The sequence below is a fragment of the Sceloporus occidentalis genome, unplaced genomic scaffold (assembly GCF_023333645.1).
Source record: "Sceloporus occidentalis isolate IW3139 unplaced genomic scaffold, rSceOcc1.0.p SCAF_34, whole genome shotgun sequence".
NCBI classification, from domain to species: domain Eukaryota; kingdom Metazoa; phylum Chordata; class Lepidosauria; order Squamata; family Phrynosomatidae; genus Sceloporus; species Sceloporus occidentalis.
Window position 1 is genome coordinate 4440047 of NW_028317014.1, and position 25115 is coordinate 4465161.

General features: G+C 37.8%; 1 protein-coding gene across 1 annotated transcript in view; it reads left to right on the forward strand.

The window, feature by feature from the left end:
• LOC149298168 (mitogen-activated protein kinase kinase kinase kinase 4-like) overlaps nt 1-25115 on the forward strand; it is a 79234-nt gene that overhangs the window by 24202 nt on the left and 29917 nt on the right. The window contains exons 6-19 of the mRNA XM_089487645.1: nt 10-100; nt 2887-3017; nt 4815-4869; nt 7370-7448; nt 7863-8038; nt 9687-9759; nt 11417-11621; nt 12148-12315; nt 12566-12575; nt 15123-15268; nt 17157-17297; nt 20242-20373; nt 22305-22372; nt 22996-23090. Of these exons, the coding sequence (XP_089343771.1) occupies nt 10-100; nt 2887-3017; nt 4815-4869; nt 7370-7448; nt 7863-8038; nt 9687-9759; nt 11417-11621; nt 12148-12315; nt 12566-12575; nt 15123-15268; nt 17157-17297; nt 20242-20373; nt 22305-22372; nt 22996-23090 (1570 nt within the window). The remainder of the gene's footprint in view (nt 1-9; nt 101-2886; nt 3018-4814; nt 4870-7369; nt 7449-7862; nt 8039-9686; nt 9760-11416; nt 11622-12147; nt 12316-12565; nt 12576-15122; nt 15269-17156; nt 17298-20241; nt 20374-22304; nt 22373-22995; nt 23091-25115) is intronic.

Below are 25115 nucleotides of genomic sequence, written 5' to 3' on the forward strand. Positions count from 1 at the left end.
TTTTTGTAGGGTTTGGCTCACCTCCATGCGCACCATGTAATTCATCGGGATATTAAAGGGCAAAATGTTCTGCTTACTGAAAATGCTGAGGTGAAACTAGGTAAGTTCCTTTTTATCCAACACAAGGCATGCATTGACAGTTCCAATGTGAAACTGAACATTTAACTGTTAGAGGACATGTTTTACAAGATTACAAGAACTCACTGGGTTTCTTACTGATCTTCTTTAAGACGGTGTGCAGTTAGGAAAAGAGGTTGAAATAGAAGGGTAACCAGGTAGAGGAGTTATTATTCAAAAAGTACATAAAATAGATCAATGGCCGCGTCCTATAAATAGTACTGGTTTAAGGGCATTTTGAGATTAAATGTAGAAAGGGCCTAGGAAATGTTATTTACAATTAGTGAGAACACCACTCTGTAATCAAACTAGCTACATATCAATACATAAAAGGCATTCACCAACACACAACAGGGATGCTTATTCAAATGAGAGGAAATGTTAGGGTAAGAGGTCACTGTCTAAAACTAGGGGGTCAGAGGCTTAGATGTTGTGTAAAGTTTCATTTCACTAAAGGGGGTGGGAGATAAGTGGAGCAGCGTTTCAAGTGAAGTGGTAAAGGGCAATACAGGTATAGAATAGGCACAAGACTACCATGAAGCTAAGACAAGCTATCTTCAGCGTAAAGAAGAACAAGGAGTTATGGAAGTGATAGTATGACCCCTACAAAGCACTGATCACAGCATCATCAAGTCTGTCTGGGTTTACATGTAGAGAGAGAAGCAACTGGGGCTGCCTAAATCCACAGAACAACTTTGGTTAATTCTCCAGGATATTTGGAACAACCTACCGCCGAGTTCCTTAAACAGCTGTGTGTTTTTATGAATACCATTGTGTTTTTAGTTTTTTTTTATTTCACTCTATTGCTGTGTGTTGAAATGTAAATAGAAAGACATCTCAGTCATGTCTGGACATAAAAAAAGGTTAATATAGTCCCAAAGTACAGCAATCCTTCCTATATTTAGAGTCGGAAATGGTATTTATCGCTATGACCATTCTGACCATGCTTAGAGAATCTATTCAAAGAACAGAAGAGAAGACCTGTTAAATAGAAATAGTAAGCACAACCCCCATGCATTAGTGATATAATTACAGAGATACCAATACATAATAAGAAATAGTCCTTGTCATTGAAACAATACAAATAATATTTATCGTAGAAATGTGTTTTTAGATTGATGATGTAACAACAGAGGACTTTTAGGGCAGACTATCTCTTTTGTTTTCCTTTATTGGCGAATCTGAATATCAAAAATACAGCACTGTACAGGAGAAAATAAAAAACAGTAGCAATTTGGTCCTGGGCAGTTCTTTGTTACTTTTAGTATAATTTCAGATAGTTTTGACTGTTTGTATTACTACATCTGTCGGAGTTTGCATACAGTCCCAAGTACCTGCTTATCATTGGGCAGCGTTTCCCAATGGTGTTTGCAGCTGCGGATAAGTTCAACAACTTTACCGTGACAACAAATAAGTAAACCTAAAGATATTTATTCCCTAGTCTCTGATTCTCCTTGTCGACAGTCCCCTCCTGTTTTAGAATACCTTGAAATCTTATGGCCTGTGTTCTATGGGATACACAAGTCCAAAATATGTAACTATGACACACACAAAAATTTAGAATATTTAAGTAAAAGACCAAGGTTTACATGCTTGAAAGTAATAAATTCAATTATTGTTTTGCTGTTTTTATCATTAATAACAGTTCTCTTGTTAGTATTACTAATATGATCAGTACAAAATAGATCTAACTCATCATATAGATGGATTTCACCATATGTTACTTCTCATTTGCTCGGTCTCTAAACCTGATATGTGATGATTTAGGGGTAGAAACGGTTGTATGGTTTAGCATTTCAAAGAAACAGGATGCAGGATGGTTTCTATTCGACACACCCAAGTGATAAAATTAAACCAAGTGCCGTTAACACCCAGGATGTTTTTTTATATTGTCTTTTTATTCATCAGTCATCTAATTTGAAGAAAAAATATTTTATGTAACTGAATAAAACGGAGTGGGAACAAGACTTTATTTGAAGATTTTAAAAATTGCACTGAATTATGAACATATGAAGGAGATCTACTTAAAAAGTAGACTATTTGAAAAATTGCAAATAAAATCTGGAAATAGGTATATGTGCAGATAAACGAGCATCCAGAATCAAATGATACACGATTACCGTTTACACTTAAGAACTAGGTATAATGTATACATCCAGACATGATTGAACAGGGTGCAAATTAACATATAGACTTTTAAGTATAGTATAGCTCACTAAAACCTGTAGGGAATATTATACAAAGCTATCGTTCCTACGTGTTTATTCTTTAAATAGCAGATTCTCGAGTAATTATTGAAGCGTGTCCTTCTGCTAGGAGAGCAGTTACAGGTAAACCTCAGCAATCCAAGAGCCGCTTGATAGATTTGTATAAATACATAATTGATGGTTGGTTGAGGAAATGTGACATTCTTTTTATTTTCTTCTCTAGAAAGATGCTATTTTAAAATTAGTTACCCCCACACAGCCATTAGTCTGAATGAGCCATATGCTGCTATCTATCACTCAAAATAAAAAGTTGTTCTATGAATTGAACTCGAATGTGCATGAATAAAAAGGCTTTTGTTTGTGCCAAAAAAAAAGGATTTTGCCAAATGTTCATTTGATTTATTATACAATTTAGCATGCTTTTATAATTCTACTCCCAGTGAAGGGACATCGAAATCCTGCCAGGCTATAGTGTCGGCCTTAGTTTTCAGGGGTATATGTCGCTTACTTTGTAGTGTAAATAGAAGAATTGGCTGAGTTTCACTCGAGTTTTGTTTTTCAGTTGACTTTGGTGTGAGTGCCCAGCTGGATAGAACCATAGGGAGGAGAAACACTTTCATTGGCACCCCTTACTGGATGGCACCTGAGGTCATAGCATGTGACGAGAATCCAGACTCAACATATGACTACAGAGTGAGTTTCAACAAAAAGCTGATTTTTTTTTTTGTTATTACACAAAAGGAAACGCTCACAGTTAATGTGAAAAGAAATTCTCAGCGTCGTTAGTCATGTCCTATACTGATAAAGCACAAAACTCACCAGACCTTCCTAAAGGAAGCATGCTGGCTATGCGAGGCTCACTTCCTGATACGGTGAAGCATTATTGTGGAAACGCTTTCTATATCCCTTTTGGGAATGGCAGTCCAGCTGACAATACACACTAAAATCGCAGTGTAATTTGCTAATTTAATAGCTGAAATAGCTGATAATGCTAGTTCTACGCAGAGCAAAGCTGTCAGGACCCTACCGGTAATCGGCGGGGGTCCTCACCCGGCGGCGACACCGCCGGGCGCCCGCGTCCTTGGCCACGTTCCGGTCGGGTCCCAACCCGTCGGCGGCGGAGGTCCTTACCCGGCGGCGTCCCCGCCGAGCAACCACGTCCTCGGCCTCACGGCACGGCATCTCCGTGCCGCAGGCCGCGTCCCCGGTCTCCGTTGCGGCGGCAGCCGCACGCGGCAGACGCAGGGAATAGCAGTATGGCGGGGGGGCGTGTCCTGCGGTCCCAGACCGCTGCTAGCAGCCAGGGGGGGCGTGTCCTGCGGTCCCAAACCACCACTGGCAGCCAGGGGGGCGTGTCCTGCGGTCCCAAACCTCACTGACAGCCAGGGGAGGGGTTAGGGACTAATTGACAGCCACAGAGAGAGGAGGAGTATCAATTAGGCGGGCTATTTAAACCTGCAACCCTGTAACTTCATTACTTGGTTGTTCAAGTTCCCTACCGGATTCCTATACCCTGTAGCTGTTATTTCTCTATTTGGATTATATGGACTTTTGACCCTCGGCTTGATTCCTGGACTTTGTTTTTGGATTACCCCTTGTACTGCGAACCTTCTGATCGATTTACGGACTTTGACCCTCGGCTGGATTTATGGACTTTGTCTTTGGATTACCCTTGTTGTACTGCGCACCTTCTATTTGATTACACGGTCTTTTGACCCTTGGCTAAGATACTGGACTTTGTGTGTTGGATTGCCCTTACTTCACTCCCTTGCACCCGGTGTCTCTCTGCGCTGCGCTCCGAACCCCACTCAGCCTTGACAAAAGCATGATGTTGGAGAGGAAATAATTCTACTTAGGCATGGGCCAGCGAGGGTCTCTGGTAGAGTAGAGTTGCCACAAAAATAACGGTTAAAACATGTTCATTGTAGGCTTTCATTCACAGTAAACATCTACAGCCATTAAGGGCCTTGAATTTAGATATTGAAACTATTTTTCACAGACTGGACTTTGCAATGTTACATTTGATGAAGTATATGGGTCCAGCACAGGAGTTAAGGAATCTTTTAAATAGTGTTTCTTGTGACATTGCAGTAGAAGTGTGTAGGAGCATGTTATCGGTTCTATGTACTTCTACTTACTGAAAGTAAAATAGAAAATATTCAGTTCACTGATAGTGTAAATGAAAGTGAAAAAGTGGAATAAATATAATTTTATTCTATGTTGATTTCACATTTTGAAGATATATTTGGAAGCGTATTATACCGTATATCACTCACATAACAAGCAGTGAGTCTTGTGAAATTGTTTTCTTTTGCTGCACCATACCATGATCAACTGTGTTCATAGGAGTGCGCTTACACACACCTAATCTTGCTCTCTTCGTACTTAATATATATTGATTTCTCTCTGAATTTGTGTGGAAAAGTCCTAAGTCATTGTAGAGGAATGAAATAGAAATGTTGATACTGACTCTTTACTCTCTCCCACCAGAGTGATCTCTGGTCCTTAGGAATAACAGCGATAGAAATGGCCGAGGGCGCACCCCGTAAGTACAAAATAGTTGGTTTCTGTGCTTCTAATCTTTCAACCACATTTATGGCTGAAGCTTATCGTATGATGTATATCAAACAGGATGTGTGACGAGGAATGCACTGTTTTTATTACAATATATTATATATTCTATCACAAATATTCAATATGACCTAAGGATACTTGAATTAAAGATTAAATAGATAGTACACAGTGCAGGGGACACATTAAGTCATGTTTTGAAGTAGGCAAGAACTTGTCTCTTCAAACATCAAATCACTTCAGCTACACTTCAACTCCTGATCCCTTACACGCAATACTCTACTCCCCATCTTGTAGCGCTCTCACAAGGTACCCTTCAACTCCAAAACCCAACACCTCTTAATGCTGATTACCCCATCCCAGTCCACAATAAACTATTTTACAGGCAGCATAGTAAGGAAGCCCAAGGCAAAGATTTAAACAATACCTTTTGCTGAATTCGTGCATGTTAAGGCTTGCCTGCTCAGACAAAACAACCAATCCACGCACATTTAACTTTTATAGAAACATATAATTTAATGGCAGATAATAATTAGTTGGCCCAACTACTTCCATTATTCCTGACTCAAACCCTAATTGGCCTTTGGCCTTGTCTTATATTCAGGATAGCCATATGTCTACCCCATGCATGTTTACATTCCCTCACTGTATTAATGTCTACCATGTCTGCTAAGTGGGTATTGTAACGTTATAACATTTCTCCTCTTTTGATATATACTCCCCTCCTGACAAATTCTTTCATGTACTTAAATGTTTCTGTCAGAACCCCTCTCATCTCTCCTCCGACAGTACAACCCCTTAGTAAATATGAACAATTAATAACACATGCTTTGCCATAACATATTATTCATTACCTGAATTTCTATTAGTATTCTCCATTTTCATTGATCCGAATAAACCAATGAAATACATTCAAAATGAAATAATTTATAGAAATGTAACTTGATTATTTAGTATAATAAAATGTGTTTTTTTTCTTCTGGAGTTATGGTATAAACACCAAAGGCCACACCGCATTTAGTAATGGTTTAACATTTAAATTACAAAAAGGTACAATCTTCCACGCTCTCCTTAGAACTGTCCTTAGAGATAATTCTTAAATGTCACAACATTTAATCCAAACATTTTCCATTTGAACAGAATTGTGACATTTCTAAAAATGTCCTTTTGGGATACCCATTTCTCAGCTAACTCCTCAAATTGTGACGGATTTCATTGCACCAATACGAAAAATCTTCTTATGCTCTACAGAAGAACTTTAAAACCACCAAAGCCTCTTCTATTAAAAGAGGCGATTTGTAGACATCGAAGTATACAGCGACATAAATTGTGATCCTGTAATTGGTTATAGCAAGGTTTATTTGTGTGGAATAGTCATGGCGGAGACAGGTTTTAAGTGCAGTGATGTGAGTGGCTTTTCTAGTGTCAAATATAGACAATAAAAATTGATCTGTTAGCAGCTGTATGCCTTTATATGAAACAATCATTTTAACAGTATTGACAGTAAATGTAATGTAAATGTCTTCGAATTTGGCTTGCGCTTGAGGTAAACACGTGTTTTATGTGAAATCAAATGATTAATATACAGAAGCTGCAGTCTTACGTATAAGTATGGTATTTGTAGAGTTATGCATACTCATCGACCACCTACTTTAAATCATTGTAAGACCATCCGACCGGGACAATTTTACGCATATGGCTTTATTCACCATAGCTGGAGCCTGTAGGTGAGTTTTTAATAGACCTGCAGCTTCAACGTACCGACTATAATATGTATTATGAGCGATCAACCCCAGTGAGATGCTCTTACAAGCATTGCTGGGTTGGCCCTGTATAATCCATAGTTTTTTTGGAAAGTTAACAGATAGGGGTAGGCATTGTCAGTCTTTTTTTGTAGGAGGCACATGTCAGGGCCAGTCCTTAGTGATGCATAGTGAAGTTGAACTCCCTTTCAAACTCTTTCGCTAACTCTCACTTAGGTGAATAAGCCCCTATATTGAGTTTTGCAAGGGGGGTTCCCCATTTCTCTTTTTTAATAGATGCGGCTTCATTTTTCTTACTGAAAGGATTTAGTATTTCAGGGGGATCTTTAAAGTTGAGTAACAATAATGAAATAACTTGTAAAGTAGGATGGAGAGACGGCTCATTTAACTAGAAATGCTTATAATAATTTTAGTGCATGGGACATTCAAATAATTGCATGTTTCCCCAAATGCTTTTGTATAGTTAAAACAGTCCTAGTTACCCTAACGTAAAAGCGATTTGGAAAGATGTATATTTAAGCCATTTAGATTTATTTCTGAGCAATTGTTCATGAGCATTTGTTTTTGCAAAACATAAATATATGCAGTATGTACTGTATATAATTAGCTAAAATTCCATTTTCTGCTGGTATAATTTGTAGTTAACCTTTAAGCCAGGAAGGGTCTAAATAGATAAATCATGTTGTATTTGTGTCATTTTTGCATTTCCAGCTCTGTGTGACATGCACCCTATGAGAGCACTTTTCCTTATTCCACGAAACCCCCCACCAAAATTAAAATCAAGGAAGTGGTAAGTATACCAAACAAGTGGTATTGCTTTTTCTTGCTACACTCTTAACATGATTTCCGATCATTTTAGTGCAAAATTATTTGAAACATTCAAATATAATGAGCGGGCATAGAGCCAAATTTATGAAGGTAAATTCTGGGGCAAAGTTCCAAAATACAGAGCGGTCTCCAGAGAAATGGAATGATCCTGCTGATTGCACCAAAACTGTACATTCCTAATGTCAGTAAGCCTGTTAATACTAACCTCCCTGTGTGGTACTTCCTAAGCTCTAAGGAACCACATTATCTCTCCGAAGATAAAGTAAATATAAGATAAGGCCGCACCTGTTTATCTCAAAGCAACACAGTATCAACTGTCAGATTTTATTGCGCTAATGTCTTCTCTACATATGTTGTTTTCTCCTCTTTCCTTCAGGTCAAAGAAATGTCTGAACTTTGTGGATAGCTGCCTTGTTAAAAATTACACACATCGTCCTTCTACAGAAACACTTCTTAAGCATTCATTTGTTCGAGATATTCAAAACGAGCGGCAGATACGTATTATGCTCAAAGACCATCTGGATAGGACCAGAAAAAAGAAAGGAGAGAAAGGTAAAAAAGAATGTTTACTCGGTCAACGCATACCCCCAGATGTGAAAATTGGTGAAAGTGTGGTGCGTCCATTTATTGGGGATTTGAGTGAAGGTAGTTTTTCCTTCTTCTGTTAAAGTGGATCTCTTAACTGAACCTTTGTGTGTGGCTCATATATACACATTGAAGAAAGAGTAAGATGTTCTGGTATTTAAATATTGTTTAGTAATTAATTTCAACCTTTCACACATATCATTAAGGTATTGATGTACATGTCTAGTGGCATATATATTGGACTGACTAGACTAGGCCTAGGGTGATAGCCCCTCTACCAAAAATCCTGACATTGCCCCCCAGACTGGTCCAGGTTCTTCTAACAGGGCTGGTCTGAGAAGAAAATCAAAAAAAATATTTCAAATAATATAAAAATAAATTGTGCAAGCAGAGATTGTAATAACAGTTTAAACTAGACTTGTGCATGGTATTGAGCAATATGTACGAAGCCAAAAAAGTAATGTCATACCTCCCACAAAGCGGACAAATACGAAGCAAAAAGTAGGGGTGGGCCGTGGGATATATGTGTATATATGCATGTGCACTTGTGTGTGTTTGATCATGGATGTGTACTTGTGTGTGTGAGCATGGATGTGCAATTGTGTGTGTTTGATCATGGATGTGTACTTGTGTGTATGTGTTTGAGCATGCATGTGTACTTGTGTGTGTGTGTGTTATCATGGATGTGTACTTGTGTGTGTGTGATCATGGATGTGTACGTGTGTGTGATCATGGATGTGTACTTGTGTGTTTGTGATCATGGATGTGTATGTGTGATCATGGTAATGTACATGTGTGTGTGATCATGGATGTGTACTATGTTTGTTATCATGGATGTGTATGTGATCATGGATGTGTACGTGTGTGTGATCATGGATATGTGTGTGTGTGTGATCATGGATGTGGACTTGTGTGTGTGAACATGGATGTGGACTTGTGTGTGTGTGTTTGAGCATGGATGTGTGCTTGTGTTTTTGAGCATGGATGTGTAAGTGGGGTGAGATGGAGTGAGTGTAATTTATGTAAGTGTGTTTACATATGTTGTATGTTGGAAGGGGGGCAAGGGGCAAAGAAGGCACAGACCAGTTGTGTGTGGGCAATGATGGCACAGACCAGCTGTTGAAGTTTGGGGGCCCGGGGCAATTTTTCACACCAGGGCCTGGTGGTTTCTAGTTACGCCCCCTGCTTATGAGTCACCACACTGATTCAGCATATTACAACCATCAACTGTTTTAATGTAATGGTGTATGTGCAATAGATAACTAGCTCTCCAGAAAATAAAATGAGAGATCATTCCTGGCCAACCTCAGCCAGTACAGACACTTTAAAAGTAATTAACTGAGCCACTTAGAAAAAGCCTGGAAAGAAAAGTATGAGTAAAAAAAAGCTTAAGTGCCATTCTTTGAATTAGAAACACATTTGCCAAACCCTTGAGTTTTCTTATGAGTTTATTATTCATAATTATAGTTCCTCCTATAATGCTTTCTTCTAAAATTTAAAAATAAAAAATACAATTAACTTTTAGCTGTGGGGAAGTTCTATGGTTGACAGATGTATTTCTTTTTCTATATAATGTATCAATTTATTTTCATAGAACTTATTTTTTATTTCTTAGATGAAACTGGATATGAATATAGTGGAAGTGAAGAAGAGGATGATGAAATGAATGAAGATGAGGGAGAACCAAGGTATTTATTTGTATGCAGATGCTCTGACTTTATATAATTCTTATATAGTCTTGCCTCCCTAGGAGTCTATATGGCTAGTTCCTGGACCTATAGCATGTAAATGGACATCTTTCTTTTACCTTAGATTGTGTTAATTTATTTATATAATTAACCTTCTGAAAGGTTTCAGATACAAGTAATTGTAATCATCAGTAAGTTAAGTGGGTCCTTATCTTTATCTGTATTTTTCATAGATAAAGCATTTGGTAGCTCTTTTTCTATGCACCAGTCATAATTATCAATGTAAACTGCAATGGCTAAAGAAGACAAAGAAACACCATTGAAGGTAACACAGGTTATTTCGGGTAAAAGTCCTGGAAAGTTGTTTAACCTGCCAGGTACAGCTGCTTTGGCACAGGAGATAAATGTCAAAGCCAATGTAAGAGCTGTAAACTGGCTGTTAAAGTTGATTGGAAATATCCTACTGAACACTAATGGACAATGAGCAAAATACAAATTTCTCTTTATATTTTCCTTCACAAATTGTACATTCACAAACATGATACACTTGAAAAACAAATATATACCTAACACGTCTTTGCACTCTTTTACACTACCTAAACCTGCCGCTCTACGTAGGCCTAGTCAAGGACCAATCGGGGAGATCCTCTGATCTGCCCAGGAAGCTATAAAAACCAATGGGGAGCTCTACTGATGCAGCATAGGCCTCCACAATGAAGCTGGGCGCTGTGGGGTGGCTCTTTAGGTGTGGTGGGCAGGTGGTCCTATCCCAACCACACTCCCTCCTCAGTCTTGGTCTCTCTCAAGACCATGCCCCACCCCTCCCTCTTGCCAAACCATCCAACACAGGCAATCTGATTTGGACACCCAAAATGTTGAGAGATGTGTAAAACAGTCTTCTTCAAAAGAGGCCAAAGTTATTTTAAAGGTGCTGTCCTATTTCAAAAATAATTAACTGCACTTTCTGGTAAGAAATGATTGGAAGATTTGGCATTTTTGTCTGTCCCCTAAAGGTTTAATCAAATAAAAACATTATGTAGTCGAAACCAATCAGCATCTGATTTTATTTCCTGACAGTTAACTGTTCAACAAAAATAATGAACAAGACAAAGTTTTGTGTGGTTGGAGAATTATGTCTGGGAAGAGATTAAGCATTTAGCAACTGTGAAATTCAGCAGAATAGGTGGAACAGCAGCTATAGAACTCCAAAACTGTAGTATATAGTATATAGTATATTCCACTAAAGCAATGCTTTCAGAATAACTGAATAATCTAAATGCTGATTCTTCTTAATTTATTAGGCATTAGTTAGAGAGAAATTCAATTCAAATATTGTAATGCATATCTCTACTACAATAGCAAATAATAGCTTAGTTAACACTAATGTACGATAACATTGGATCCACTTACATTTCCTCATTAATGCAGTGAAATGTCTCCATATAAATTCATTTTAGACATATTAAACTCTCTAAATCATTGCAATAATTGACTTTGCAACTGAACGGTGGCATATACTTTCTACCACTTTGACACTTAAGATTTTCTCTTTGTGTTTTGCAAAGTTTGCACATCTCTCGGCATTTTGGGGATTGTATAGCCTTTAAAGAATAGTTAAGATAAGATTTAAAAAAAACCTTCATTTTTTTGTTTTTAGCTCCATTGTTAATCTTCCTGGCGAATCGACTCTCCGTCGCGAGTTCTTGCGACTGCAGCAGGAAAACAAGAACAGATCAGATCCTCAGAGACAGCAACAATTACAACAGCAGCTAAAGGACCAGGAAAGATACAAAAAGCAGCTCCTGGCAGAGCGCCAGAAGCGGATCGAGCAGCAGAAGGAGCAGAGGAAAAAGCTGGAGGATGTAGGAATTGAGAGCCTTTTCCTTTGTATTGAAAGCATCATCATCTGATTTATAACAGACGAAACACTAGTACAACAACAAGCTGGGCCTTTACAATTCAAGTTATGCCAAAATTACTCCAATATGGGTCTTTGGAACCACAGAATTAGCCATGTGCAAAAAGAAACATGTGCACAATCTTTTTTTTTGTTAAAAAAAAGCCTTAAGGAAATGGGAATGTAAGAATTTCTACTTATTATGAATAATACATTCAGGTGACATTAAACTTTATTTTAAAGACGATTCTCTATTAAATAGCATGTCCTATGTGAGGTCAATCGTAATGGGAATGGAAGTTATCATAGTCAATCAAATTGTTATAATTATTTATTGATTTATATAGAGCCAGCATATTCTACAGCACTGTACAACACAGTAGTGTTATTTGATAGGCCTAGTTAGCTACATAGTCTAAGATACATTTACGGATTAGTAGTGAAGAAATGTTGTGTTGGTCACTAACACGGCTGTTCTGTTGAACCCATAGCACCAGAAAAGAGAGCTGGAACTGAGAAAACGACAAGGATTTGATACAAGATGGACGGACCAGGAAGAAAGTCAAAAACAAGAGTCAAAAGGGAAGGAAAGCAGGAGACACGTTGAACAAACAAGATGTGCTCTTACCGACGGACGTGATAAGAGTGAAAGGAAACAGGTCCATTTTACTGTACAAACAGAATCTTTTTACTTACTTTTTAGGTCTAGTTCCACTTAGTGGGGCTCTTAAAATTTCCCCAGATAAATTCTGCATCATGTAGATCTGGCTACTAACCCAGATCCCAAATCCCACTATCCTTCTTTCCTCCACTGATGTCCCTCTTTTCTAGGAGCTGAATATTTGCTGGTTATGAGTGTATCACAGTGTTCTGCATCTCTAAAAGTCACAATAATAGGCATATAAAAAGCAGAAAATTGGTTTATGTAAATGCATTGTTATTCATTCTTACTCAAGTACATAAATAGATCAACAAGTGACATCAAAATGCCCGACCACTAGTTGCACATCTAACACAACCTCAAAAAATGTTTTAAATGTTGAAATGTATAGAGTAGTAGCTACCAAGTTCTTAGTGAACAAACTTCTAAACTAGGATTGCTTTGTCAGTGATGTGCTTTAACATAGGAATGGCCTCTCAGCCAGGAAAAGGATTAATTCATATAATAAAACAAATCAAGCACTTTCATAATTACAGTAATTTTATATTAGATTTTAGTTAAATTCCTTTAACAGCCTAATTACTGTTTGCTCAGAGGCCCTTATTAAAGTTTTTCTAAGCACATCATTCCTGTTTTCAGACCAGTGATTATACATTTTGCAAAATAATATTATTTTTCGCTTAGTGTCTTTAGTCTAAATTAACCCATTTATTTTCTTGTTACCTTATATTGCTATATTGTTTTGTTTGCCGAATGCAGTAAAGAGGCCTGTTCTTTTTTTAAAAAAAAAAAAGAACAAACAAAACATTCTTCGCCCTTTAAAAACACATATTTGTGCTTGTACTGAGCAGTGTTTTGGGGTACATCCAAAATTATCAAACAATATTTGTGATTTTTTTTTTACATTTTTGTTACTAGTAATACACTGAAAGTGTTAGTAATCCTTTCCTATAATGTTTGTTTGTTTTTTATATTTAACGAGTCTTTAAGAAAAATGCTCAACCACAGTACTAGAAGGTAACGGCTTGCCAATGGTCCTCTGAGACCATAATATATATATAAAATATTTTTCTGTGGATAACATATACCTTCAGGAGCACCCACCACCACCCAGGTTAATTAAGTAAATACGATTCCTTAATATGTTCTTTAAATTACACAAAAGTCCATATCAACAGTATATTACAAATTCAGAATACATTACTTACCAGATTCACTTCTTTATGACCACAGTGAATTTCCTGTTAAATCAGTTTTTCCTAGAAGAGCTATCATTTGTCTGCTGTTTAAGAAACGACAAAATCAATACACATATCTATTTTTGCTCTCGTTTTCACTTGTGAAACCAGGATTCTGCAAACCTTATTTTGGTAGAAGTGACAAAGTTTATATAAGCCAGTTTATAGAGTTGAATGGTTTGTACTAATAACACAACTGGAGTTATCATACAAACACACGTCATAAATAAAACACACATCAATTAAGTTTGAAGTGCATTATAGTTTGTCCCTTCACAGTGTGTGAAATATTACCGGGTAAATTGCTGCTTCTCCAAGTTCCAAGGCTAGTATCTTCAGTCTCTGGACGTGGGAAAGGCAGTTAGTTGGCCATGACTACCTCTTGATAGTCTAACTAGAAGGACTAGCCCTGAACCCTTGTGGCCACAACCAATTCATCTATAAAAAGCAGGAGAGAGGGCGCCCTGGGCAGCCAGCCCTGAAAAGTTCCCAGGTATGATCATGTCTTGTCAAAGCTGGTCTACTGTGCTCCTCACCTACTCACAGAAGAACATGCATTTTGTTTCTCCTCACCTCATCCAGGTGGCTAATTTTAAAAGGGCTAAGGCCAGACACTGATTATCCTACCGAGGAGGACCTGAAAACGTCAACTGTTTGGGGACACTTGAGAAAAAAGTCTGTAACGCCTTTTTCTAAATGTGCCCCCATATAATTGTATGTTGTGTCTCCTAATTCTAGATTGCTGCAGAATGCATTGTACCTTTATCAAACTATGAAAAGATGTAGCAATGCACACAGGGGGCATCCACATGCAAATTAAATAACCATGCTATGCATCAATTTTTCAGCAGGAAGATTGGAGTCAGAAACCAGATGGAAGTAACAAAGCGACAGACGTGTCACTACATGCAACAGTAAGGGAGCAGATATGTTTATCTCCTGTTCACTGAACTCTGAACTTAATTAGAAGCGTATTAATGGGTGAAGGGAAAGAAATACTTACCGGTATTTTGTTTTTAGTTATTTGAACGGCACTTTTGTGCAATTTGTGCTCATTTCAAATAGTGCGAAGGTTCATACTTTGTTTCTATTGGTGGAGGTCTCCTGCCAATAGGAAATCAAGTACAAGAGTATCTGCACCATTAAGAAAAATCACAAGGAAAGGGGAAAAATTATCTAATGCCCATAATGCCTCTATATTAGGCTTTTAGAGACAGTAAAGTTAGCTACTAAATACATCTGTGATGGTTGAGGGTAATATAGTAAGGTCATTTTAACATGCATAGGATGGGCATAGAGTATGGCTATCCTGAATCTAAGAGGGGACCAAGGACAGATGAAGCTTTGAGTCTTTACATCAGGAAAAACAGCCAGTATAATGAGCTAAATGGAAATGTTTCTACTAAAATGAAAATCATATATGACAAATTAAGTACACAAGAGAAAAAATATATTTGTTTATATACCTATCTTTATGTATAAAAATCTGCAAATATTATGTATTTTGTCGCTTAAATCACTCTTAACAGTTGTGAATATTGATTTTTTTTGTATATTTAGAGAGCAGAGGAAACACAGAGCCATAAGAAGCATCATCGCACACTGCCCAAGGATCAGACTCAATTATTAATTCTTCAACATGATCACAAGACGAAGAACGCGGAGGCACAAAAGCACCTTAAGGATCATTCGCATGTGATCGTCAATGCGGAGGTAATATTACCAATTAAATATATAACAAAACATTTCTGGACATTTTTAGTGTGTGTAATATGAAACTTTGTGGCATAAGTTACATTTGGTAAATAGTAGATTCTGCATTAGGATTAGTACAAACAAAAGAATTAACAAAATTTGCCAAATTTGTGCGTTCATGCAAATCTTTGATAACGAGGAGGGCCCTCAGTGAAACAAACAAAAACAAATGGGAAAATCTCTAAAAATTCGGTAAAATTTGTTAATATGTTTACCACGTTTTGCTGCCATTACAACAACATTACACCATGTTGGTGATTCTTGATGACAGTTTTGGCTTTGATTGATAACCTGTGGAGTTTTTTCTTACTTTTATTCTATTGCCAATCAGCATTTACCTGTCTGTCTGGCAGTGGCTGCCCTGTACCCTGCCTCTGCTGCTCAATGTCCCTCCTTTCTCTGAAGTAGTGCATTTTTGTAATATTGGGGGGGTTTCAGTCTTGTACCATATGGTTGGATGTGTCTGTCCGCCAGTGCCTGCCCTGTGCCCTGCCCTGCTGTGGCTCAATCTCCTTAATTGCTCTAACAATTTAAAAAAATGTTCTAATTTGATGTGTGGTACCATGGGGCTGGACGCATCTACCTGCTAGAGTCTTCCAAGGGCTCTATTAGTACTGCAGCTTTATCACCTCCCTTACTCAATTTATCAAAATGGTCCAATTTTGGGAGAAATTCAGTCCCATAGCATGCTGATGGGTGTGTGTATCCATTGCTGTAGTGCTGCTGTTTCAATTGGTAATATTTTTTTCTCCTTATTTTGGGATTTGCATATTATGCTGTTTGGTGATAAATGGTGTTTGGTGAGTTAATTTTTATCAAATATATTTTTACACATTGGAATTATTATAAAATAAAAATCCTCAGTTAACACACAGCTATAATTATAGTGAATTAAAAATAAGCATAGACCAGATGACTCATAATCATTGCCAGTAATGAAACTTGTGAAGAAGTTGGGAGCTTGTGCTCAGTAGAAAATGTTACCTTTTGCCTCTTGAAGTAAAAAATGTTCATTTATGTTGTGAAAATAAAGTCTTTGCCAAACGTTCTTTCGCACAAACAGCTAACATTAATAAAATCATATGCACAACATTTAAGGGTTGTATTTGGCAAAGTCAAAAGTCAACATTTTACCCCCAACATTTCAGGTGTCCAAATCAGGACAAATGTGTTGCTAGAAACAGGAAGGGGGCATGTTGGGGGGCAGAAGGGGTTATGGTAAGCCTCGGAAGGGAGTGTGGCTAGAGTGCGGGACCACCCACCATACCCAAAGATGCGGCTTTCAGCTCTAGAGCATCGCAAGGTGATCATTTAGGAGCTACAATGAAGACATCCGTAGATTTTATTGCCCCCAGAGATTTTATTGCCCCCAGAGATGCCTCCAGAGATCAGAGGATCTCCCCACTGCCCGCAAAAGCGGTATGGTGGGGCAGCTAAGCAGGACTGTCCCATGAAAATAGGGATACCTTTGAGGTATAGATCGAAGAGCCAGCATGATCTTAAGCTCTCCATGGCTCAGTTTGTTATGTCAAAAGCCGAGGACTGAGTTTTGGAGCTGAACTGGCTTAAGTGGCTTAAAGCACTAAATATGAAGTTAGTTTGAACGTAATCATCAGTTTAGTTTTTGCTCCTGATTGGATTCACCTTATAAACGTCACCTAAATAAATTTTTGTACAATTAGAAGTGTTATAATATAAAATATTCGTTCCTTTAAAGGAATATGAGATGTATTATCAAATAAAGCATTTCGAATGATATATAAATGGGTGGAAGGGACCTTTCATTGCTTTTCTCACCTTCTACTGGCACTCAGGTCAGTCATTTATGATGTTCTGTGCTTTCCAGATACAGGAGAAGAAGAATGCAGTAGTTAACCCCAGTAACATGAAATGGACTGGTCTGATGCATCCAGCACACAGCAGACTTGGCTCTGGGAGCAGTTCTAGCCCATGTACCCCAGCACTTCCAAGAGCTGCTCTCCCAGAGGTAACTTTCCTGAACTGCAACATGCTAGTGATGTCCGGATCATGAACGAATCGTTCATTTGATCCGGTTCTTTTTAGTGATCCAGATGAATCGGTTCAGTAGACTGAACGATTCATTTGTAGCGGTTCAGTCTGTGAATCATTCAGCTGTAACCTGATCCTAGAGCTGTGAGTCATCTGCAGAGCACTCAGACACAGACTCTGGGGTCAGGTTACAGCTCATTAATTCACAGAGGAACGATGACTCAGAGTCAGAGACTCGTTCAATGACTCGAATGATCCGAAGACTCGAATGATCCGAAGACTCGAATGATCCGAAGACTCGAATGATTCAATGATTCAAATGATTCGAATCTTACAGGGATCCGGATCTTACAAGGATCCGAATCTTACAGAGAATATTACTGAGACCATACTTTTATAAATAAATACATTAATAATGTTCACACTGCCCCCTGGATTTAGATTCCCCTAAGTTTGCCCCCCTTTACCTATAACTGCACCTACAGTTAACTTTATTAAATTAATTAAATTAACCCTCCGTCATCAGCATAAAATTAACCCTTATACCCCATCAACCATAACTGCCCCTGAAATTAACCGTAAAGATCCCATTAACCATAACAGCCCCTGAAATTAACCCTAAAGACCCCATTAACCATAACGGCCCCTGAAATTAACCCTAAATACTCCATTAACCATAACTGCCCCTAAATTAATTGCATGTACTCCAGATAAATTACCTAATAAATTGTTATGGTTGATGGGGTCTTTAGTGTTAATTTAGGGGAAGTTATGCTTAATGGGGTGTTTAGGGTTAATTTAGGGGCAGTTATGCTTAATGGGGTCTTTAGTGTTAATTTAGGGGCAGTTATGCTTAATGAGGTGTTTAGGGTTAATTGGGGCAGTTATGCTTAATGGGGTCTTTAGTGTTAATTTAGGGGCAGTTATACTTAATGAGGTGTTTAGGGTTAATTTGGGGGCAGTTATGCTTAATGGGGTGTTTAGGGTTAATTTAGGGGCAGTTATGCTTAATGGGGTCTTTAGTGTTAATTTAGGGGCAGTTATGCTTAATGAGGTGTTTAGGGTTAATTTGGGGGAAGTTATGCTTAATGGGGTGTTTAGGGTTAATTTGGGGGCAGTTATGCTTAATGGGGTGTTAAGGGTAAATTTTAGGGGCAGTCATGGTTGATGGGGTGTTAAGGGTTAATTTTAGGGGCAGACATGGTTGATGGGGTGTTTAGGGTTAATTTAATGGTGAGGGTTAATTTAATTAATTTAATAAAGTTAGCTTAAGGTGCAGTTGAAGGTAAAGGGGAATGTAAATCCTGGGGGCAGTGATTATTAATGTATTTATTTATAACAGTATGGTGATCTTATCTGACTGATTCGAATCCCAATGAAGGCAGAGAGTCGTTCAAAGATCCGGATCTTACAGTGATCCGGATCTTACAGTGATCCGGATCTTACAGTGATCCGGATCACTGTAAGATTCGGATCCCTGTAAGATCCGAATCTTTGAACGACTCTCTGCCTTCATTGACATCACTGGAGGCAGGGGGGAGGATTCATAATGAAAGGGGCGGGGCCAATCATTAGTGTGCCTGCACGGAGTGACTGGAAAACAGTAACTCCTGTGAGTCACACTGAGTGATCCGAAGATTCGGATCATGAATCGGATCATTTCAGTGAACGAATCGAAATGATCTGATTCACTTTAATGATCCGAACTTCCCATCACTACAACATGCATGTTTGGCGATGGCACATTATAAACATTGCTATTGTTATTAATATTGATATGATGATATTAATCTGATTTCATGTGAAAGTGTAAGGTTATATATCAAGATGCAATAGATGTTTTTAACTACCAGGAAATGTAATTAATTTGGTTATGGCTGTATTAATTCAGTACTGATTACCATTAACCTGACGGCTGGAACATGTCCTGAGTTAGCATTATTTTTGTCTCTGCCAAATGGGACTTAGCCATCTTAGACTTTAAAGTAGATTTAATACTAATCAAGTTTAGAAACCATTCTTTTTCTGTAATAGCCAAGGTTTACTTCACAGATGCATAAATAAGCCGTATGGGTGCCAATGAATTAATTGAGCTGCTGTCAAACAAAATATCACTTTGCCACCTTTATTTTTTATCTTTAACAATTTACAGAATACAAATAATTATGTATGTTGTGGTCCGAGTAAATCTCAGAATAATGAATTGAGTAATGATAATAGGAGACATCTCACAACTTATCCTGCCTCCATATAATACAACACCACTATACATCCCTTTTGGTCTAATCTATCGAAAAAGATGTTAAAGCAAAGATCATTGTAAATATAAAAATTGATATTAATACTATACATTTGGCACTGTAAACCTTTCGATTTCTCGAAACGCTAATATATCTAGCCCCAGGTACTACCTACTTCACATGTACCTGAACAACCATTTTATCTTAAAATTCCTAAAGTGCTAAAACATCCCTTTTTTAAGGAAAAAACATACATAACGTTAATTTTCGGTATAAGAACGTGAATTTTGAATATTTCTTTTTACAATTAAAAAGAAACTTTCATCGTTTGAGTGGTCATGTGATAAGTTCTTTTAGTGCTGTATTTCATTGAGTTTGTTAAACAAGGCAAACGCTGATATAATTATTTGTTACTTGTTAATTCCGCCGTGGCCAGCTACGGCAGGGGTGTTGAATTCCAGACCTTGAAGGTGACAAGAGGGACCATTATTTGCATATATTTTGTGCTTGAATACAGGTGAGGTATTAGTGTTTAAGCAGAGATATTCAGAAACCCTGGCTTGTTTGCAGCTCTCTGTGGAGATGTTAACTTTGATTGGAATGGTCCAGAAGGTCTTTGGAGACAGTGCTTGTTATCCTAAATGAATTTATGATCACTTATTTGTTTTTCCTTAAACAAAGAATGAAAATCTCCGATCCAGTAAGGAGAATCACTATAGCAGCTCCTTGTCTGATATGGTCATGATTCCTTTAACTCCTGGAAAAGATGATGTATTCTGGGAATCGCTACAAACTGAAGAACCTCCTCCAAAGGTAGGCATTTTATTAGTTGTTCCTCCACTCTTTTTGCAGACTAGTACCACTGAGACTACATTTTCTGTATATTAAACAACAACACATAAGTTGTTTTTGGGATGATGAGGGTTGGGACAAGATGTTATTATTTATCTTTCGACCTACATGAAACATCACTATACTAAGTATATTTTATAGACTTCTGCGTTCAGATTTATACAACTTTTATTTTTAACAAATCTTGCCAATTTCGTGCCTCTGTACAAATCTCAGTTCATTTGTTTGCCCGCTGTAGCTGAGTCATATCTCACTCTCCCACTCACACATTAGAAGATGTTACTTTTGTTGTGGTCAAACAGGCTTAAAACAAGCTTTGATTGGCATTTTTGGCAATGTTCCCAGAAAATGTGGTTAAGGTTCAACGTGTGAAGTATTTATGAGTCCAATTATGCTTATTAAGTACTAGCAAATGCAATATACCGTATAACTGCAATGCTAGAGATATCTATACTAAAAAAATCATAGCTTAGATCACTCTAAAACAAAACTTTTAATACTATCTTCAAAAATCTCAACCATAACACCAAGTTATAATAGAGAGGTGCAAAAATTAGGTAAAAAAATCTCTGGGGTTTTGTGAACCTCGAAATACTTCTGCTGGGAGGCTGCTCCACACCACCCTCATTTTTGCTCTCTAATTTGAGGCCTCTTTGTTAAGGATTCACCAGAATCATGATTTCTGCAGAAAAAGCATAAAGTAGCAGCATACATGAACGACTTACTGTTTTTCATGCCCTAGCCAGAAACCTCTCCGCCAGTGATCATGAAAGAGTTTGAAATCTTTGGGCAACTCTCAAACTTAAAAATTACTTACCAAAAGTCAGAGATCATGGCTCTTTTTTCCAAACAGTACCTATTGACCTGCCTAGAGCCTTCTTGAAATCCATGAGGCAGGCAGTAAGTAGATTCATATAGAATAATACCCAGTCCAGATTAAGCTTCACTCACCTGACCTTGCTAAAGCATAACAGATGGTTCTGTGAATACTATGATCTTGTGTCAGAGAGAGATACTATGTCCTTGAAAATAAAGTCATTAGAAAATTGATTAATAAAAGCACCATTGGTTTCATTTTCACATCCATGAAATGCATTTTAAACAGTAAACAAAGGCTTAAGTCTCTACAAGTGGTTTTAAAAGAAACCCTTTGTGTGTCCAGGACAGTAACAAATCTAAGCATCTACCACTTTTGCTGGAAGGCTGTTCTGCTTAACTACCACTCTCTCAGTAAAATAAAACGTCCTTACATTACAACCTTTAAGTATTTAATTGATAGTACTTTGATGGATGGTTAAGTGGTGGCACAAAAGAACCACAGAAAATAAAAAACAAAGAATAAAAGCCTTTGTACACTCCATGTAAAGCATCAGCTTAATTTATGCTGCAGATTCTCATAGAGGGACTGTGGGAGTAAATTTATTTTGCTTATGAAATAAAAATATATTTGCATTTTTTATGCCTTTATTTTTTATATATGGTGCAGTCACAAATGAAAATATCAAGTTACCAAAGTTTTGTTCATAAAAGTTACTCTGTTTTCTTAGCCTGACAAAACAGAAAGAATAAATCTCTGTCACTGTGTCTAAGTATCTCTAAAATGCAGCCGACCATTGCAAATTATGTTTTAAACCCTATTAGAATTACAGAACTCTACACAGTATACGCAAAGACTAACAGAGAAGCCAAAGATGTTCTGTAAACATGATCTACATATCCTAGTGTGAAGGATATAGCTTTATGATTCTGAACCATAAAAATGGGCTTATGTTATTAACTCTTTGTAGCCACAGAAACCAATCCAACTAGTGATCGAAATACAAATATGTTTAGAGTCCCCCCCCATTTTTCCAGTAAATAGTAACTGGTTTTGTCACCCTTAACTCTTGCAGGTTCCAGAGAGAACTACTTCAAAGTTCTACAAAGCAGATTTTCCAGGCCATCAAAGATCTCCATCTGGGTAAGCTGTGGCTAAAAACGAGTCACAAAGCTGACCAAAAGTGACAGTTTAGGAAACATAATTACAGTTTTCCTTTTTATATTGTAACATAATGCCAAGCAAGCTAATTATAGAAATCACTTGGCATTTTCCAACAATATTATTGCATACCATTTACTAGAAAGCCACCCACCCATAACCACTACAAAGAAGCATACTGCTTGCAAATCGTCTGATGCTTATGACCTAGACTGTATATGTTTAGATTTGTGTGCTGGATGTGGCTTCAGGATTTTCCAAGGGCTTTGCATTTTTTGCATACAATCTATACTGTAATTCTATGTACAGCTCACACTGAAAGCTCGGGAGTGGAAAACAATAATCAAGCACAATTATGAGGTCAACATCTCTGGAAGCCTATCACAAACTTGTACTATGATTTCAATGTACGAGATGATATATTTAAGTTATTTATGTGCATTGTTGGGTTTTCTTAGAACAAAATGTACTAGATTGCTTTTGGCTTGACTGTTACTCAACATTATATAGGAGACTGCACCACACTTTTCTGTACTACCCTACTTTATCAATATTATTCAGTATGGTGGTTGCAATGAAACATTTGGGTTCTTCCTTCCTGGCAGTATGATTCAACAGGCCATCAAAGAGCAGCCGCAGAACAGGAAAGGTAGCAGCCCATCCCATGGAAGTGGAAGTCAATGCAACCGATCCAAGACAGGTGAGCAGCCATGGACCCTAGTGGAATTGCAGATATGGGGCTTAACCCTAGATTAAAGCAAACCCTCCTTGGATAAAATTCAGACTGTTCCCAGTTCCCACAACTATTCTTTCTAAACAACCTCTTGTTTTGGTTCTTAACGCTCCCCACACTACTAACCCCATTAGACCAGCTTTACATAAACAATGAGATAAGCTTGTACTGTTGTTTTAAAGAGTAGATATGAGTCTTATCATTAGCCAGAGGGCAAGCAGTTCAATATTTTTAACAAAATAACCCAACACGAAGGGTACTTCTTGTAAAAACTCCGCTGGTGCACTGTAGGCACTCTGCACAAGATGTGAGTAAAGTGTACTGCTGACATTAAAGCGTTTGGTATGAGCTGCCTCTTCCCAATTGTAGTATATAATAATAGAGCACGTTGGTGGCCATGAGCAGAGTGTCACCACGAGGGTTGTCTAAGTAAATTGTTGCTAGAGTTTTCGTTGCATTTCATTTGCCTTACAAACTAAGTACAGCAATGGGATGGCACATGGCTTTTCAATGGAAAGGTTACCGTCCCCAATAGCCCCACTAAAGAAGAATGTCAATTTCTTAGTGACTGTCACTCAAACAATAAAAAACACAAGTGCCAGATGTGATGTAGAAAGACCCACTGATACGTTCAAAAACATTCTAGATCAATGCAGTGTCTTGATCTGCAAAATGTTTAGATCACATACTGGTGTTGTCACGAACGCACTCTACTCCAAGCGTGCGCGTGACTTGGTTCTGGTGGTAAAAGGGTTAAAATTCACTATCTGTCTGCACTAGACCGGAAATAGTGATAAAAATACAAATATCCACCCTTAATACCACCCGCAATTAACTATAATGATATAACAAATATCAAAATAACGCTGCCACCACCAAGACAATTTAGAAATGGGGTGCCTTGGTACCCCAAACGAATCAGACTAAAAAAACCCACACAGTATATTTTAACACAATAATTATGTGATTTAAGATTACCAATAAAACGGTCTCTTCAGGTAACGTGAGTCTTTACCAGACAAAGGCAGAACTTAATAAACGAATATTTATTATGAATAAAAAAATCACAGTGCATACAAAAAAGATGATAAACAGATTAACACCAAACAGATAAAATAAAAAGGAGAAAATTACAGAAAACCTAACTACTCACTGAATGGTCAAGTAACAGTTTTTCTGTCCGTAGGGCTCCGGCAAGGAAAGATGGCGACTTACTCAAAATTAGATCTTGGCCCCTAGTAAGCACACTGACCAATCTTCTTTCACTAACTTTATACTCTTTCCCAGTTCATCTCGAGTTTCCAAGCCGGCCCAGAGGTGGTATAAGCAGAGGGAAGGTGTACCATAAGTGACCTCCCCCTTGAGTAGTGGAAACATATCCGTCAAAATAACTTATTTTCATTTTATCGTCCCTCCTGTGCTCGCCACAGCCATAATTCATGCATTTATGAATTTCCTGTAAATTGTGAAGTCCATAGATATGTCACACTTGCTACATATGACTGACCATCATAGACTTCACAATTCCTTCCAAACCGTTTACGTTGCGCTGTCATGTTTGTACTCTTTTTGTAGGGTGCGCTTTCCCCGTTCTAGGTATGCACACAAGGAGGTATGATAATGAATATATGAGTTATTATTGATATGTGTTGGATATGACCTGGATATGAGATGGTTTTCCTGACTGCTAGTGGTCACTTAGCATATCAAAGAATCCAGTATTATGAGGGGGAAACAGGCATATGGTCGTCTACATTTGAACCTAGACAAAACGGCAGCTCCACTGCAGGACCTAACACCCTGTAGAAGGCCCCGGTTGGAGTCCGAGCTTCAAAGGACACATTTATCTCACAAGACCTTTTGGCACCACATGACTGTACAATCAAATTAACCCCTCTCATACTGAAATTGGCCATACCATCTCTACCAAGTAGCAAGTCCATGTATGCACTACACAAGTTGGTGTGACAGGTGTATTTTAAGTCGTAATTA